The sequence below is a fragment of the Cynoglossus semilaevis genome, chromosome 18, assembly GCF_000523025.1.
Source record: "Cynoglossus semilaevis isolate Cse_v1.0 chromosome 18, Cse_v1.0, whole genome shotgun sequence".
Classification (NCBI taxonomy): Eukaryota; Metazoa; Chordata; class Actinopteri; order Pleuronectiformes; family Cynoglossidae; genus Cynoglossus; species Cynoglossus semilaevis.
In genome coordinates, this window is record NC_024324.1 from 3,233,617 (window position 1) to 3,250,945 (window position 17,329).

At 41.7% G+C, this 17,329-nt stretch overlaps 1 protein-coding gene across 1 annotated transcript in view; it reads left to right on the plus strand.

Annotated features, from left to right (window-relative positions):
- Positions 1–17,329, plus strand: part of epha10 (EPH receptor A10) — a 137,552-nt gene that overhangs the window by 98,558 nt on the left and 21,665 nt on the right. Inside the window, exons 6-7 of the mRNA XM_025065256.1 lie at positions 3,555–3,884; positions 14,785–14,909. Of these exons, the coding sequence (XP_024921024.1) occupies positions 3,555–3,884; positions 14,785–14,909 (455 nt within the window). The remainder of the gene's footprint in view (positions 1–3,554; positions 3,885–14,784; positions 14,910–17,329) is intronic.

The following is a 17,329-nucleotide window of genomic DNA, read 5'->3' on the forward strand; positions in this document are numbered from 1 at the left end:
ACACCCCTACACCCTCCCCAAACACCTTACCTTTTCTCTGGTAAAGACGCTGTAGTCAACCAGGCCCATCAATCGATGACAGAGTGAAGTTCATCTATTGATGTCTGCACGGAGAACAGCCTGTTGATGTAGCCCAGCAATTAGACAGAGGAATAATGGGCTCCATGACCTGGGAGTCAAGAAGGAGACAAAGAAAAGCATGAGCTCTTTATGACTCCCTTTGCTGTAATATGTTTATATATATATATGTAAATCTATCTATACATATTCATACACATATATACGGACATTGTATATGTGTTAGCTCAAAATCCACATATTTAAAATAATTTAATCTATCACAAATTATAATATTTTATTTTTTTAGAACATTAAGACAAAACCTTTGCTGAAATATAGGCACAAAGAAGATAAAAATTAAAAAAAGGTGATAGCTAAAACGTTAACTTGGAGGAGAAAATCGTAACGACATAATTTGTGGGCCACATAAAGTCTGTGCACGTGTCACAGTGTGGCCCCCGAGCCAGATTTTGAGCGTTGCCGTTTTGCAGTAAGAGAAAGTGAAAGGGTTTAATTCCTGTGTTGATCTGTGATCCCTGTGTGATAACATTACAGCAGCTTAACGACCACATTAATTAGAGTATTGATGGAGTAATTATGATCATGCCCAGATTGGGCTAATCCTCAGTGTACGTGTTTGTGTGTGAGTGTGTGTGTGTGTGTGCAGATGGATTAAAAGAGAGGAAATGTAATGAATCTGGTCATTTAGAAGTCAAGAGAGAAACAGTTTGGAGCGGCTGACCCAGCTCTGATGTGGACTCTCCATTTCCCCCCCTTCAGAATAATAGCAGCGTGTAGTTTTATTCTTTTCCCTCCTCCATTAAAGGTGGAAATGAGAATAATCCACCGCCGTGAGTGTTTTAGTTAAAACAGCTGCCGTTCTCTCTGGGAAATAAAGAGCCTGTTGTTTTAAAGGATCCTTTCAGGTGAAAAAGCTGCCGCCACGTGATTTTAAATGAGCCTCATAGTTCCTGACATGACTCATTAGCATAGCTAATGGCAGCCATTTACTAGAAATTTCCTTTATGGCACACTGTTAAATATTTCCCCGGTGGCTGTGAAGAGGAAAAGTAAAGAATTTGTGAGAGCAGTGAGAGGAGAATTTACACCGAGCAGTGGAGAAGGAGTGGAAACTCTCTCAACAGCCACGCCTTTAATGTGACGGAGGCTGGAGGAATAACTCTAATAATAATTTGAATAGTTAATCATTAATGTTATAAAAAAAAATAATAATTTGAATACTTAATCATTAATGTTATAAAAAAAACTTTGAAAACCCATTACAGGACTACATCTCATATTTAAGTAGCCTGGATTAGCCCACATGTAGTTTGAAATGTGCTTTAACAAAGTGACAAGAAACTAAAAGTTAGCCTGAAGTTATTCACTAAATTTAAAGTTGAAATTGTGTAAACTTTTGAAGTGCCATCAACTCATCTATGCAGCTTCTGGTTTTTTAATATTTAAATAAGACGAAGATACAGACCCAGACAGTCATCCTTAACAACATAATCAACCGAAGGCTAAACATAAGGGTTGCGGACCAAGAGCGTCTTCGTTCAGATGCCGATGAACAATCCTAACTCAACCTTCCAACCAGTTCTTAAATTTTTTTAAAATATAAAATTAATATATGTACATGCCTAAAACTTTTTGCACAGAGCTGTATATTATTTATTTATTTATTTTATGGTCTGTATTGTCATTGTACCACGCAGAGATTGTCCTGTACGACCTGACAGGACCTAAAACACCTGAGTAGACACAGTTAGAGGAAGTAAAATTACATTGAATTCACTTCCAGAATGTGATGATTTCTATTAGCGACCCATCCTTTTAGAACCTCTCCTCCAAATCGATTCAGTCGTGAGTCAGAGTTTTATTTTTGATTGATTTTTTTTCCCTCCTTTTCAAGAAAAAACATCTTAAGTCAAATGGATGTGAGGGTTAGAAAACTGACAAAGACTTGAATCAGGAAAAACAGCTGGGTCCACTTCTAATGTTAGTGCATCGGTGCTCTTATGTAACTGTCTCTGCGTATGTGTGTGTGTGTGTGTGTGTGGTCACAGAATATGCAGCTGCACCAGCTGATGGTGCATTTACTGCCCTCACAGTTCTGCAGAACTTCACGTCATCATTGCTCAGCACATTCAGGTTTTTGTCTTGAATTTATTTAGACTTTTTAATGGACTAAACCGAGGACAGGTCCAGACCAAGTCCAGACTCTGAATAAATTAAGATTAGAATCCTAGAGAAATGGCTCCTTTTCGGGGGTATTCTTGCTAACATTTAGCTATCTCTTGGCTAACTAAGGCTTGTATTGTTTCTCTAAAATTATGACCTTCTTTGTCTTATTTTCTAATCCAGTCCAGGCAACACAAAAACAACCACAGATATTTTAAATTTTCTATTAAATTTTAGTGATTTCTTGGTTACATTTAAGAATTTCTTTTCAACCTTACTTTTACATTTCAGTACAATTCAAACTGTCCAGAATCCTCTTCTTCTGCTCTTTTCTAGTGTCTGTTCATGTGCTGCTCTGCTTTGATCTGAGTCAAAAACCACAGTTTGTCCTCATCCTCTCATCAAACCTGTTCACGTCGGTGCAGAGTTGAAAGCCTTCTCCATGGCAACTCACCTTTATTTTTGGATGTTAAGTGCAGCGTTTTGTTCCAAAGATCACTGTTGACATCAGGCCATAATGGACAAATTTGTAATTCATAATCATGCGCTCGTAAAACAGCGGTGAGTCAGAAGGGTGACAACGAATTTTTAATTTATTAGGAAACGGAGATAAAGTAGTTCCGACTCCACTTTTAGCTCATACTTTATCTCTGCGTACCAGTGTTCTTTAATACCGTGGATAATTCCACGTACATGATCACAGTCTCAGCGCCGCAGCTCCTTTTAACCCCCCGCCATTAAGGTCAAGTGGTTCCCATTAAAAGCAATTGTTTCTAACACTAAATCCAGGATAAAACCAGATTATCGTAGCATGATGTGCAAACTGAGGCCCCGCGATCACAGAGTAAAACCCTCAGAGCTAAATCCTCCGGTCATGAAGATGGAAGAGAAAAAAAATGTGATGATTGATCAGTGTACGTAAGCCGATCAATGTTCTGTTGTTTGTACAAGACGTGGCTGCTCTTCCACTGACACCAGGGTTTAAATATGACAGGGACTGAACCAAGACATTGACTTTTTATTTCAACTAAGTAAAAAAATAGCTATAATTAGCAAAAAGATTATTACAATTTTGGCTTAGTAAAGGTTAAAAGTCAGTCCAGAAAAAAAAATATTTGTACCTTGAATATATTTACTATAAATAAAATATTGAGCAGTAAATATAGCAAAATAACAATGACTGCATACAGATGAATATTAATTGATTAAAGGAAAGACACATTGATGATTTCTTTAGTTATTACAAAAAAACAAAATCAAAAATAAATTCCAACCAATCATTTTTTTCCTCTGTCTCCTGTTTCCCTCAGGGCCTCCGTCACCGCCCAGAGATCTGGTCTACACCCTGAAGCAGTCCGCTCTCATCCTGGAGTGGACGGCACCATCAGACACGGGCGGCAGGCTGGATCTGACCTACAGTGTGGGTTGCCAGCGGTGTCTGTTGAGGGAGTGCGAGCCGTGCGGTGCCAGCGTTGGCTTCGTGCCCCAGCAGGTGGGCCTGACGGAGAGGACGGTGACGGTGGTCAATCTTCTTCCAAACACCAACTACACCTTCACCGTGGAAGCCCTCAACGGGGTGTCGGAGCTGCTGCCCAACAAGAGGTTCTTCACCCAGGTCAACGTGTCCTCCAGCCTCCCTGGTGAGTCTCAGTGTTTTCATTGTCCATCGTCGGTTTATCACTCAGTGATTGTTGTTGCACAAGTAAACTGATATGTTAGCAAAATGCTAAACGTTAGCCTGAAGGAAAATTTTATTGATTGAATCATATCCAACAGTGACACCAAAGAAACCAAAAAGGTTCACAAATTACTATTAAAAACAAAATGATTTAGCTTAATCGTTACTAAAAGTTAGCCCTGGAATAGCCAAAGGTGACCACAAAATATAACCAAAAGACGTGAGCTGCTGTACGTGGGACAAAGGTGTGGAAAAAAGTGTTTTGAAAGAGTGAGAATAATGGTTTGTTGTTATTAGTACACTGCAGTCCAAGTTTTTCTAGGACCGTGAAGGCATCATTGTTTTACCTTTGTTTACTTTCTTCCATCTGGAGTCGAAGAAACTCTTTAAAATGATGAGGTTGGTTTTATATTGGTTTAGTTCTTATTCACGGTGTTTCACTGGCGTAAACTCTTTTTTTTTTTCTACTTCTCCCAAATAAAACTTGTCTGGAGCTCCGATAAAAGATTTTTTCTGCAGAGTTCATAAGCATCACACTAACCAGCCGCTGCCTCGGTGTACTGACACCACGGGTGATGTTACCTTGACGATGCCGCTGCAGCTCAGTCACCTCCAGCTGCCCAACAGGGATTTAACTCAGCCCCGGGGTGAGGAACAAAATATCTGGGAAAAGGACAAACCTGTGGTTATTACATTTCTGCCTCCACAGTTCACGCAGCCTCTCCCTTCCTCCTCACCCCGGCTGCCTGTCATGTCAGCAGTTGCCCGAGCGTTGATTTGTGGTTATTATGGGGTATTAGAGTGCGACTTCCTCCTTCTAACCATGTCATCCGAACGGATTGGACTGAGAGAGGTGAGAGGAAGAGTGTGTTTGCAGGGCCTTCAGAAGGCTCTCTGTGTCAGGGAGGATTTACGGTGACATGTGGTGTGTCAGGTGTTAGCTGCTCTGCTCAGGAAAATGGTTAAAAAATGTTTTTAAAACCTCGTAGTATTTGAAACGTGCCTGTGAATGAGTTCCTCTGAAGCGTGTCTGCTTTGGTTAAAATGGCCTGTGGTTTCACACACATGATCAGCAGAGCATGGAGGAAATCAGCAGCTCACTGACCTGAACTTCACGTGAACCAGATTGGCCTGGTGCACTGCTCCGCCTGGTTAACAGACCTGTGACTGATCTGTGTGATCTGTACTGGCTTCAAACCCCGGGGTCCAGTTACAGGGCTGCTCCCTCGGGCTCCAGCCCCCGACTCTGCCACGTCATTTCACTCAATATTTTTATGAAAAGATAACAAGAAAAATAGTTGTTGGGCTAAAAGTAACATTTTATTTAGGTTGATAAAATACAATTATTAGCCAAAACCTGCTAATAGCTTCAAAAAAGCTGAAAAATGTATGGCATTGGGTAAATGTTAACAAACTAGTAATAACTAAAGTTTTGATAGGGTCTATTTTATGCATGTGAAAAGTAAATGTTTTTTAGTTCTTTGGCTAATTTGATTTAAATGTCAAATTTAGTTTGGTTATGATATATGGCCTTTTTTGTCTTTCTTTAATTACTTTTAGCATTTGATGCTAATGTCTAGTGTTTTGATAGGGTCTATTTTATGCATGTTTTGCATTTTTAGAAAGGTGTTCCTACCTTTTAGCTTAAAGTCATCAGTTTATAAGCAGACATTTGTCCGACCTTAAGCTAATTTTGCTGTTTGTCTTGCTAACTTTAGAGATCGTGCAGTCGGTGATTTCAGCAGCCGGAGCCTCGTACACAATGTCAGACATTTAAAGTGCAATTTGCCCCCTGACGTTGCTAATTTCCGACCTTGCTAGCGACCTACAGCAACTCTAACAGCTAAATCTTTGTCGTCCACTGCCCCAAACCCGATCATTATGCAGCACACTGGGTGGTTCCTATTTTCTTAAAAGGGTAAAAATCCTCATTTTTACAGCCGTGTCATTACAGGTGAGACTCATCGCTGCCTCAGTGCATAAATTAGACTCTTCATGCGAGAACAGCGGCCAAAAAAAACCCCCGTGCAACCAGGTCAGCCAAAGAATTAGATAATGGTCCTGCAGACCTCAGCCCTGTGTCCACACGTATGTGTGTGTGTGTGTGTGCTTCACACCATCAAACTCACTGACCTTTATAAATACTGCAGCAGGGATTTGGAACACACACTCACACAGAGACAGAGACACACACTCACCTCATCATCACTTTATTACATTCTGCCTTTTTTTAACCTCCTCCGTCTTTCTGCATCCCATTTTCTCTCCCTCATTTTTTTTTTATTCTCTTCTCATTTCCCACACCATATCCTTTCCCGTCCTCCACCGCTGCACTATTCTTGGACGGTAATTTCTTTCCCCTCATTCTCCTGTCCCTTCATGCACAACAACCACACTTAATGGCCACTTGATTAGGTACATCTTGGTGGTGCCAGGTTGAACTGCCCCAAATAAACCCATGTTTCCAGGAAAGTCATCTGTAATTTAGACACTAAAAAACCAAAACCAAAAATAATCAGGCCGGAAAAACAAAAAAGTCAAAGTAACAGTGGGTTGGTGGTTGAATTCTGGATCCACTACTAGTGAAAAGATGTGACTGGTGGTTCCCAAAGTTGTTTTGCAGCACTTCTCTTTCATGTGTTCAACTGAATAAAATCATATTTTTAATGTCGGTGAAAATTTTCCACTGTAAAAAAATGTAAATTTATATTAAATGGACGCCTTACCACCTGGAGGGATGTGCCCCCTACTTTTGGAACCACTATCTGAAGGCTCAGTCTTTACAAATGCAGTACTTCCCCTAAGTCTCTGTAAAGTCTTGTTGTTCTGCAATCTGATTGGCCGATGGAGTACAGTATTTGTAGTGCCCACTAGTTAAATAAGTATTTCAATCAAACATCAGAGGAGTTTACTTCTCCACTACTTCACATCGACTTGCCTTTCTCCTCTGTACTCGTCCTCCCTTTTTGGGGCCATGCTAAGCTTGTTAGCAGCAGGTGGGGGCCATGGTGCGGCCAAAGAAACCGAGGATTTCAGGGCCCAGTTTGGAGGAGAAAGGTGTCGTCAGATGGTATTTTTTATGGTCACAAACGCCGACCGCAAACACATGCAAAGAACCTGAGACGCGGCGTTAATCCGGGGACATTGATACCTTTCCATTAAAACCAAATTGAAGTCTTTGAATGTGGAGATGTGGATTTTTACCCTCCTCCCTGCAGGCAAATGGGGCTTTATCAGGACTTTCCAGGCCACCAAGAGGAGGAGGGGAAGCTCCCATGGTGTGCAAAGGATGCTGGGATGGATGGATGGATGAATAGATGGATGGTAGGATAAATGGGCAGAGAGAGAAGAGAGACAGATACATGACTGGGTCGCGTGAGATGGGGAGTATTGGTGGGTAAATGGGGGATCAGTTTTGCCTGGAGCCCCCGGGACTCCTTATCCAGCTGTGGATTAGGGATGTAAATGTGTGTGTGTGAGTGTGTGTCTGTGACTACTTGTTCACTTTGTGCACTTTCTCCACACTCGCTGCTCAGTCTGAGCTTCATGCTTGATTTGTTTACGCCCAGGACGTGACGCCGGGCTGACATTTGGCCGCTGCGTTCTTCCATAAAGAAAACCACGGCTGCTAATAGAAAAATCTACAATTTGATTGGATGTCCTGGCCCTCAGTGGTCACTCCAAAGCCCTTCAGCTGAGGCAGGGATGCAGGAGTAGATGGGAGGAGAAGAGGAGGTTGATGTGCAGGTCAGGGAGCAGGACAGGGAGGAGGAGAAGGAGGAGGGATTGGCATTTCAATATCCTGAGAGGATTACTGGCCCGGGCTTTAGATGGCTGGTCCCTGTGGAGCAGCATGGGGGAGTACAAGGAGAGGAAGAGGGAAAAGGGATGAATATAGAAATGGAGAGAGGGGTGAGAGGTGAGTGGTGCAGCATTCTGAACAAAGTTTCCTGTGAAGTGACAGGAGAGTGGGTGGAGGTGTGGATGGAGGAGGACAAAAGTAGAGAGAAAGAGAGAGAGAGCGTGGGTGAGAGAGGGTTGCTTTGACAGTGAAACTCCAGCTGTGTGTGGAGAGATTCGGCTCAGAGTTCAGTATGAAGACCTGAAAATGTCGTTTAGTTTCACGTAAATGCACCGAAATATGGGTGATACGGTGGAGCAGCGGGTAGTGCTGCTGCCTTACAATAGGATCACCAGTTTGCTGATTCCATAGTGTAGCAGTTAGAACGCATGCCTTGCAAGCAGTGAGTCCTGGGTTCGATTTCCAGAGGACCTACATATGCCTAATGGCGCCTCCTGTGGCAGCCGGTGTCATTTGCACCCTGTAAATGTCCTTATTGTCGGGACAAATAATGGACTCAATGTAATCAATGGTTGTTATTCATTTTATTCTTCAGTTTCTGCTCCTTCTGTGTGAACTTTCATGTTCAACCACCTGTGCTGAGGGGGGGGTACAAGATCAGGTCAATGGTTCACACTGAAATAGGTGTGAATGTTAGTGTGAATGGTTGTGATTGGCTGTCGCTCCTCCGTGACAAGATAAGACCAGAAAACTTAGTGAAAACCTTCGTTGTGAGTCAAAGACGGTGGAGATCTGTGTTCTTCATGAAGGTAAAACCACCTTCACAGCAGAAACCTGAAGACGTTTCTTCTCCACAGAACTCTGATCCGTTCTGACTCCCAGCTCCTCTGTTTGATCAACTCCAGCCTGAATGGATCCAGGATCACACTCTCTCTCCCGTCTGCTGGCTCTGAATGAGTCACTCACCAAATCAAAGTACAGAAAAACTTTGTTGTTTAGTTTTCAATCAACCTTTTTTTCCATGCCCTCCTCCTCCTCCTCCTTCAGCCTTTCTGCACAGAGACATCTCAGCTCCTTCTCCTTTTTATTTCCTTCGCCTTCTTAATTAGAAGTGATGGGAAGGTGAGGCTTCAGCAGGCAGCAAATGAATGGAGTCATCAAGCTACTTCTCAGGCCTGTAGATCAGCCACTTAAGATGCTTTGTCACCCAGTGATGGAAATTTTAATTACCCACCTCTTGGCTCATAATTGGAGTCTATGAAGAGGCACTTTTAGCTCTTCACTCCCTGAATGTATGGATTTACAGCCGCCGCCGTCTTGTTGCCGGGGGAATTGTCGGTGTTGACTTTAGGAACGAGCCGGCAGGTGGCTTAGACGGACAACAATGTGGCATCTGCACAATCGGAGTATTTATTAAACAAGTCTCCGAGGCCGGTCCACGATAAACATCCCGCTTTTGGTCAGACGTCTCTGGGGAGGAGAGAGAAAACGTGTTGAAATCACGAAGCTTCAGAACCAGCCGTGTCTTTGACGGACTCTGTGGAAGAACCTGTGAGCTCTGATCTGCTCAGCAACACTGCAGTGATTGGACCACAGGCAGAGAGAGTGTGCATCTGCAGACCACGGCCACTGTGTGGTGCTGTGCGTTGGTTGTAGACATACAGTGGATCAGGGGTCGCCGACCTTTTTGAAACTGATACTTCAATTTCACTTAATACGAGGAGCTACTTTGATACAAACTTCCCGAATGTAATAATAATAAGTTCTTGGACAACAATAGTAGACTCTCTGTTTACCATCATTATTTAAATATGAATGCAGGTGGAACTGATTCCAACAGCACAGTAACAGTACTGTTGTTGACCCTCTTGTTGACTAGTTTTATTTTTAGAAATTAGTCTTACGTGTCCTGAACTTTCTGAATTCATACAAGAAACAACAACAACCCTTCCTCTCAGTCCCTGTGTGTTTATTTGACCTACTTCACACTGGTCCACTCCCCCATTCACACTGACTGTGTGCAGCTCTGTCAGGAAAAACAAGTGAATATTGTGGTTTGTTTGTGTGTTTGTGCATTTCTTCCTCTTTCATGTGTGCCAGCTCAGTCACAGCTTCACACACCCTCGCAGCCAAACTCCTGCAGCAGACCTGACCCTGCCAGTGTTTTTACCTGTGTGAGAGTGTGTGTGAGTGTGTGTGTCAGAGACTCTAAACACACTCTGTCTGCCTTGCTGGATGAGCTGTGATCAGACCTTGCCTCTGCCTTCAGGCTAAGGCCCAGAAAGTGCTGAAAATCTGTTAGGCTGCAGCTGTCAAGAGCAGTTTAGAAAGTCAACTCTCTCTGTGCTGTCAGCAGGAGTCGCCAGGTTTCACAGATTTGCGAGCTCATAATAAAAAGCTTCGGTCAAAACTCTGGTCCGGTTTTTGACACACAGGCAGTTTTTACCCTTTAAAATCTCACTGTTATTGTGTAAAAAAACCAAAGAAGATTCGTTGACAAAAATCATTTTTATTCCTCTACAAACTCAACATTTTAAACCTATGATCAACATGTACTTGTCTTTGGCCCCCAGACCACACTTTTAGCACCATTCTATCTGGACCAGAACCCTTCCGTCTGAATTCCTTTCCAGCTCTGATTTAAATGATAATAACCACAGATCATTCTGCTGCATCTGCTCACCGCGCTTCTGAAACTGGATCCTGGATAAAAATCATATTTTTCCTTCCTCTTCTTCTCCTCGCCTACTGCTGCTCCTCCTAAATACATGTGTGTGTTCGTGTGTGTGTGTGTGTGTATTCAGTCTGAGGTGTCCAGCTGTTCGGAGGCTCGGTTGCCAGATAGTGCTCCAACACCAGGACAGGCTGATATGGCAGCAGATTGAAACCCGGCCCGCGGTGCCGTCAGATAATGAGATCAGTCTGAGGTGGAGGTTCTGTCACCTGTTGGACCCAGTCAGGAGACAGAGATTTATACGTGTTTTTGACAAAAAATAATTATACCAGATTATTAGTTGGTGTGGTTAGAAGAACTGAAGAACTGGTAGTGACCCAGTGATGAAGTTTCTAGCAAGTAAATAAAATAAATGTTAAGAAAAAACACTTAAAGATAAATTATTTTTTATATTTTTGTCATATACAGTATATTATATTTTATTCTTCCATAATATTTAGATTAACCAAACTCTTGAGGAAGACTTTTTTATTTTAATTTAAGATGTCTTACGATACGACCTGCTCAATATCCTGTCCTTTTATTGGCTTATTAATTCAACTGTCCTGGATGTAACTGTGTGTGATCGAGCTGTAATTTAAAAGGACCAATTCATTACATTTCTAATTACAGTAAGATCTAAGACAGATGAGAGGATTTTTGAAAGGTTAATCATTTCTAAATGTGCAGTCAGTGAAGCTACAAACGAAGACTCCGGCACATTCCTCAGGAAATTATGACTTCGTAGAGTCACGCAGCCTGATCAGGCCTCCTCCGGGAGTTTGGAGTCTTCGCCGGAAGAAGCTGTTGGCAAGAAGAAGAAAAAAAAAGAAGAAGAAGAAGCAGCTCCAGGGATGGCAGTCCAACCAGAGGGAACGATACGTTCCTCCTCCTCTGCTGTCACTCATAAATCCCCGCTCCACAGTTTTAACCCTGGGAATAGTAGGGAACCAATAACTTGATGAAATGGTGTAAACTCATTAAAATACAGAAACAGGGCTAATTGTTTTAGCTGGAAGGCTAACAATTTCTAACTGAAGTGTTAGCCAAACCTGGCCCACGTTGGTTTTACTAGAAAACAAAAACAATTCTATTGATGTGAAGCAGAGTTGAAGAAAGAAGTTGAAGAAGGAAGAATACACATCCTTGATTATATTTCTATATATATATATATATATATCGCTTCCCCCCCATTTTTTTTTCATTCATTGTGATAGAGCGACAGCCTGTTTGTTGAATGTGATTGGTTCCTGTTCCCTCTCTTCCACCCTCATCATAGCCGCTCTTTGAAGTTTATAGACCATTATCTGTAGCTGTGATTGGTACGTGTCCCTCCAAAGTGTTCATACTGGATCCTATCACAGGCTGTATGTGTTTGTGATGAGTATCTATCTCTCTGTCTGCTCCGTGATTTGTGCCGCGTGATGAGGCTTTGAAAACATCTGCCACCCGCTTCTGCCGCAGGTTTGGAGAGGCTTATTGTCCGCCGGGCCATCAACGCAGCTGAGAATGAGAGTGAAGGTGTGTGTGTGTGTGTGTGTGTGTGTGTGTGTGTGTGTGTGTGTGTGAAGGAGCCATTTAGGGCATTTTTCCACGTTGGTTTCAGCCTTTAATAAACTGAGGCCGACTCACATCATTCTCCTCCACTTGCTGCCTTACACTCGTGTGTGTTTAAGAGAAATCACATCAGTTTATATTTAAACGTCTACTTGATGTCTGCACAACTGAATCACGTGGACACCGACCTCCTTATCTGGGCTCCGTCGTCGCCTTTATTTTCCGTTTTAGCTTTATGTAAAACCAGGTTTCTCTTTATTTACTTCTGTGCTGACTCGTGGCTAACATTTAGCTATTTTGGACAAGTGACAGCTATCTTGTAGCTCTACTATGCCTATTTACACTCTTCTATATTTGAAGTGAACAATAAATCCCTGGTTTCATAGTCAAGTAAGTCAAGTACAGTGATTATTCACCTTTAGGTATTCCTAGCTTTTAGCAAGGATTCGCTTCTTTACCCACCGTTAGGCTACGACTGATGTATTTGTGGCCAAGATATTGTGTTTTAGCTAAAGCAATAGCTAAATGTTCAGCTTAATTTAATTTTTTTTCTTAAATTATGGACATACCAAAGTTGATATTTTATTAACATTTTCATTCTTCAGTCTGATCCAAACCGTTCTTGTCACCTCGGCATCGGTCCCCGTAACGTGAGAAACACAGGGAGACAGCCCCACACTCATCTTCTCTGTGCCGTCCACGCCGTCAGTGAAGTTCCCATGAATAATGGATAAATACTAGTGTTTTCACAGACATGAAATAAACAGTCAGACAGAGACGAGCAGAAAGAAGCAGAGATGGAGACGGGTTTGAGTGCATCTTTGATCTGCAGCCCAAAAATGACTGCTGTATTATCCCGCTGTTTGAGAGGACGACGTGTGTGTGAGTGAGAGGGAGAGAGAGAGAGAGAGAGGGAGACGGCTGAACATATTCATTAGTGGTGATGTTTCCATCGAAGGAGACGACCCGATGGATAAAGGTCAGAAAAGAAATGACATGGAAGTTTTAGAGCCCGAGAAAGAAAGAAGGTTGATGTGGGGGGTGAGGGGTGGGGTGGGGGGGGACAACAACAGGAAATTGGTATGGGTTCCAGAGAGGAAATAAGAAGAAACACGTCTCTGAATTTAGAGGGAAAAAAATTGTTGAGTCAAGTACAAAAATGACCTCAAACAATTCTTTCACCAAATAGAACAAAGTCTTTCTTTTATTATATTTTTTTCAGTATTTCTGATTTTATAAAAACAATTTAAAAAAAAAAAGGAAAAAAATCCCCAGTGGATTCAAATGACAGCGTGTCTAATTTTCCTCATGGCATTTGATTGACAATCCATTTTGCAACTCCGTTTAATGTGGTCTAATTAGCACCTGAACAGAAGTGGTTGGCACTGAGTGGCGGTGGTCGTATGTGCCGCCTGTCAACCGCTGACAGAGGGAGAGAGAGTTCACTTTTCTTCTCTCCGCTAATGATATTGTCTGTGCTGCTGAGAGACGCAGCTCCGCAGTCAGACTGAATCAAACTTGGAAACGCGCCGCGCTGATAATTCATCTTGTGTTTCACGTGCAGATCAATAAGAGGTGGACTCCTCTGTCAGGGATAAGTTTCACTGCTGCTGCGGACCGAGCCAGAGATGGAGTCCTGCGCTCAGATTAGGAGACGTCTCCATCTGTTAGTCCCGTGTCGATGCAGACTTGTCAGTCAGTATATCTGTATCGATCCCCCCTCCGTCCCACCGCGCCCATCTGGACTTCGCTCGTTGCCGCACTCGGACAAAGGAAGACAGAGTTTATCTATCAGTGAGGGCTTTGAGTGTAAGCTCCCTGACACCTATCTGTCTCTAAATAATCCGTTACTTCTATCCCACCAAAGCTGCTCCTGTTCCACGTTCTGTCTCTCACGTCTCCTTTTTATTGGATTTTTCTCTCTGCCTCAGAGGTTGATCTAAAATATTCCTCACGTAGAAAAACTAACGGCAAAAAGAAATGGCTCGGTCTCTGAGTAACGCAGGTTTGATCAATAATGGGTCACAGTTCAAGGTTTGGGACGGGTTTTTATTTAGTCCTGTTGATACACAAATGGTAGAATTAGACCCAGACCATCTGGTCTGTTTCCTGAATGGACCTCAGTTTAGTCCACACGGTTTCAGCTGCTCTATCTATGAGGATTTAGACTCAAAATCACATCAATTCTGATCATGTAAATACAGCACATACATGTGTGTGTATGTATATGCATGTAAATATATATATATATACATATATGTGTATATATACCAACATATATTCTATACTACACACACATAATTACATAATATGTACACATATATCCAGAATATTGCATAGTACGTTGAAATATTGTAAAAAAAATATTGCCCAAATATTAAACAGGTTGCTCACCAAAAACTGATTATTGCGTCAACATTGACTGGAAATCTCCACAGTGAAAATGATTGCACAAATGTAAAACCAGGTTAAGGCAAATCTGATTGGTCTACCAGGTGATCCAATCAGATTGGATTTATAGATATGTTACAGAAGATGACTTTCAAAGTCATTGGTTTTCAACCAATTACTCTTGTCTTTCGTTTCCCTCCTCCCTGCTGAGTCAGTCAGTCAGTCAGTCTCTGTGTATGAAATATTTCACAGTTTTCCTGTGGTCCTTGAGAAAATGCCTGAAGCCGTTGTACTCACTGAATGCTCTGTAAGACAAGAATCCCCAAGTTCATCACTTTTTGCTGTGCTTCTGTTCTTTTTTTTTTTTTTTTTTTTTTGCCACTTCTTTTCCATCTGCAGCCCCGTCTCTGATCAGTGAGCTGCGAGCGGAGAAGATCGAGCAGAAGAGCATCACTCTGGTGTGGAGAAAACCCTCCTACCCCAACAGCAGCCGCACAGAATATGAAGTCAAGTACTATGAGAAGGTGAGTTCCACTGTTACATCATCATCTGTCTGTGCTGTCATCACAGTTTATGGCCCACAACGCAGTCATTTTTCTATATAAATCTCTATGAGTTTTTCAAAACTTCTCAAAAGTTCATAAAGGTTCAGATGCCTGGTGGGTACGAAATGGGTTTTATTGTCCCTGTAAAGTCAGTGACCCATTAAAAAAGTGGTGTTAAGGTTAAAAAGAAAGTTGCGTCATGTAGCCTTAATTTATGATTCTATTATTTTCTCAATGTAAATCGTGCAAAAAGCATTAATCATGACGCGACGACCAGCTGCAGCCTGAAGACTTTTCACTGCACATATGACTTCATCTGAGGAAGAGCTGCACCTGCAATGAGAATTATCTCAGCACATTAAAGAAGGTTTATGTGGGTCAGGCTACCAGAGCGGATGAGATGATCCTGAGGTCGTCTGGAATCCATTAACAAATTCACAAAATATTGAATATTCAGAGATATGTCGATATGTAGAAAAAATACTAGGAAAAAAAACCCACATTCATCTACCTGAGGTTTGTAAAAATTACCTTTTAGTAATGATATGAAAATGACTTGTTAATATTCACATATATGTGTTCATAAGTATATGTATATGTTTATTTATATATGGTAGTATGGTATTTTCTTACATATGAAAGTCCATCAGTTCTCACTGGGGATCAAACTGTCTTCCTTTTGTTGTAAGGCCAGAGCACTAACCACTCTTCCACCCACTGGGAAGACAGTTGTTCAGTTACTGCCACCTTCTGGAGCTATTTTCCACTCACAAACATTAATCTTAATCATTTTCATAGTATAAGGTAAGAAGAGAAAAATGCCCACAGGGGGCAGCGTCACTGCAATATTATTCAGTACAGTATTATATTATTATATAGAGAGTTATATTATTTTTTATTGACCCAGGGGGTAATTTTCAAATGATAGCATGTTGGTGGTTTGTTTTTGGGGGTATTCTTGGGGTATTCCTGTATACTGTAGCTGTAGAACGGTATCTGTTGTAGTAAAACCTCTTAGAACAGAGTAATAATTTTCACTACTTTGATCTCCTGGCTGCTGAGACACTATTCAGAAACCATCATGGATTTTTTAGGGTTCTTTTTGATGTTCACTTTCACGTCCATGTTACTGTCGCTGCCTCTCTTTCTTTTTTTTAAACCATCTTTATGGGAAGCCATTCTAATTTCAACAGCCTCATCAAGATCACCTAAGTGTAGCACTTAGTCAGATTGTGGCCGCCCCGTCAACAGTCCATATCCTGGCTGTAAATCTGTCATGCACGTAAACCACAGCTGTCGCACACTCTCTCACTCCTCCACATTTACATATGCTGCATTAGGAGTATCTGCTTGTATCACTGTCATCACAGCTTTCTCTGCTCTCAGCAGCACCAGATATGCCACGTTAGAGTCCTGCATAAAAACCCATAGTCTCTAAGTTAACATCATGGTTGGAAAATACATCCAGCAGGTGGCAGTGAGTTAAAGTAGTGTACGAAAAGTATGTGAAGTTTCACATCAAAAATCCAGCAGGTGGCAGTGAGTTAAAGTAGTATACGAAAAGTCCGTGGAGTTTCACATCAAAAATTATATATATATAAATATATGTTTGTCTGTATATATATATATATTGTTTTTTTCAGTTTAACAGTTTGAATATTATTGACTGGACCAACAATAATCACCTAAATTGATTGACTGTTTCTGAGTTGTGGTCAAATCTTAGGTTTATATTTACATGTTATATTTAGATGAGATAATGATGTTGAAACGTAGAGTTGTACCACTGACAGACCAAAGAGAAAAACAGAAGAGACCACCTCCAACAAAACACCTTTTCCATCTTAATAGCTGCAGAGGACGGTGGTGGATAAAGAGGACAAAGGTCGTCTACAGTAACAGGCGATGGGGTTTGAAGGATTAGATGGTGGTAAGGGGATAATAGATGGAGAGAAAAGGCCGGAGAAAATATATAACTGACCAAGGATGGAGGGCGACGACGTGAAGATGCTCATAAGGGCAGTGTAATAGGGAGCAGGTAGAAGAGGAGCAGCGGGGGAGCAGTGGATAAATGGACACGTGGCAGAAACTGAAGGACCTGCTTTCTGAAAGGCCATGAAATGAAAAGGTAACGCGGCTGCAGATGCACTCATTCAACGGAGTGTGGTGGAAAATATGGCTCTGCTTTGTCAGTGTCAGGGCAGTTTTCACTGTGACTGTAATGGGCTGGGTCAGAAAGTTTTAAGACAGATGGTCTGGTTTCAGATGGGGTTGGAAAAAAACCCAAACATTTTAAGGCACTTATTTATTTTGATTGGTTTATTTTTGTTTGAAGGTTATTGTCCCATTTTATATATATATATATATATATATGGTAAAAAATATATCTACCTCTCCTA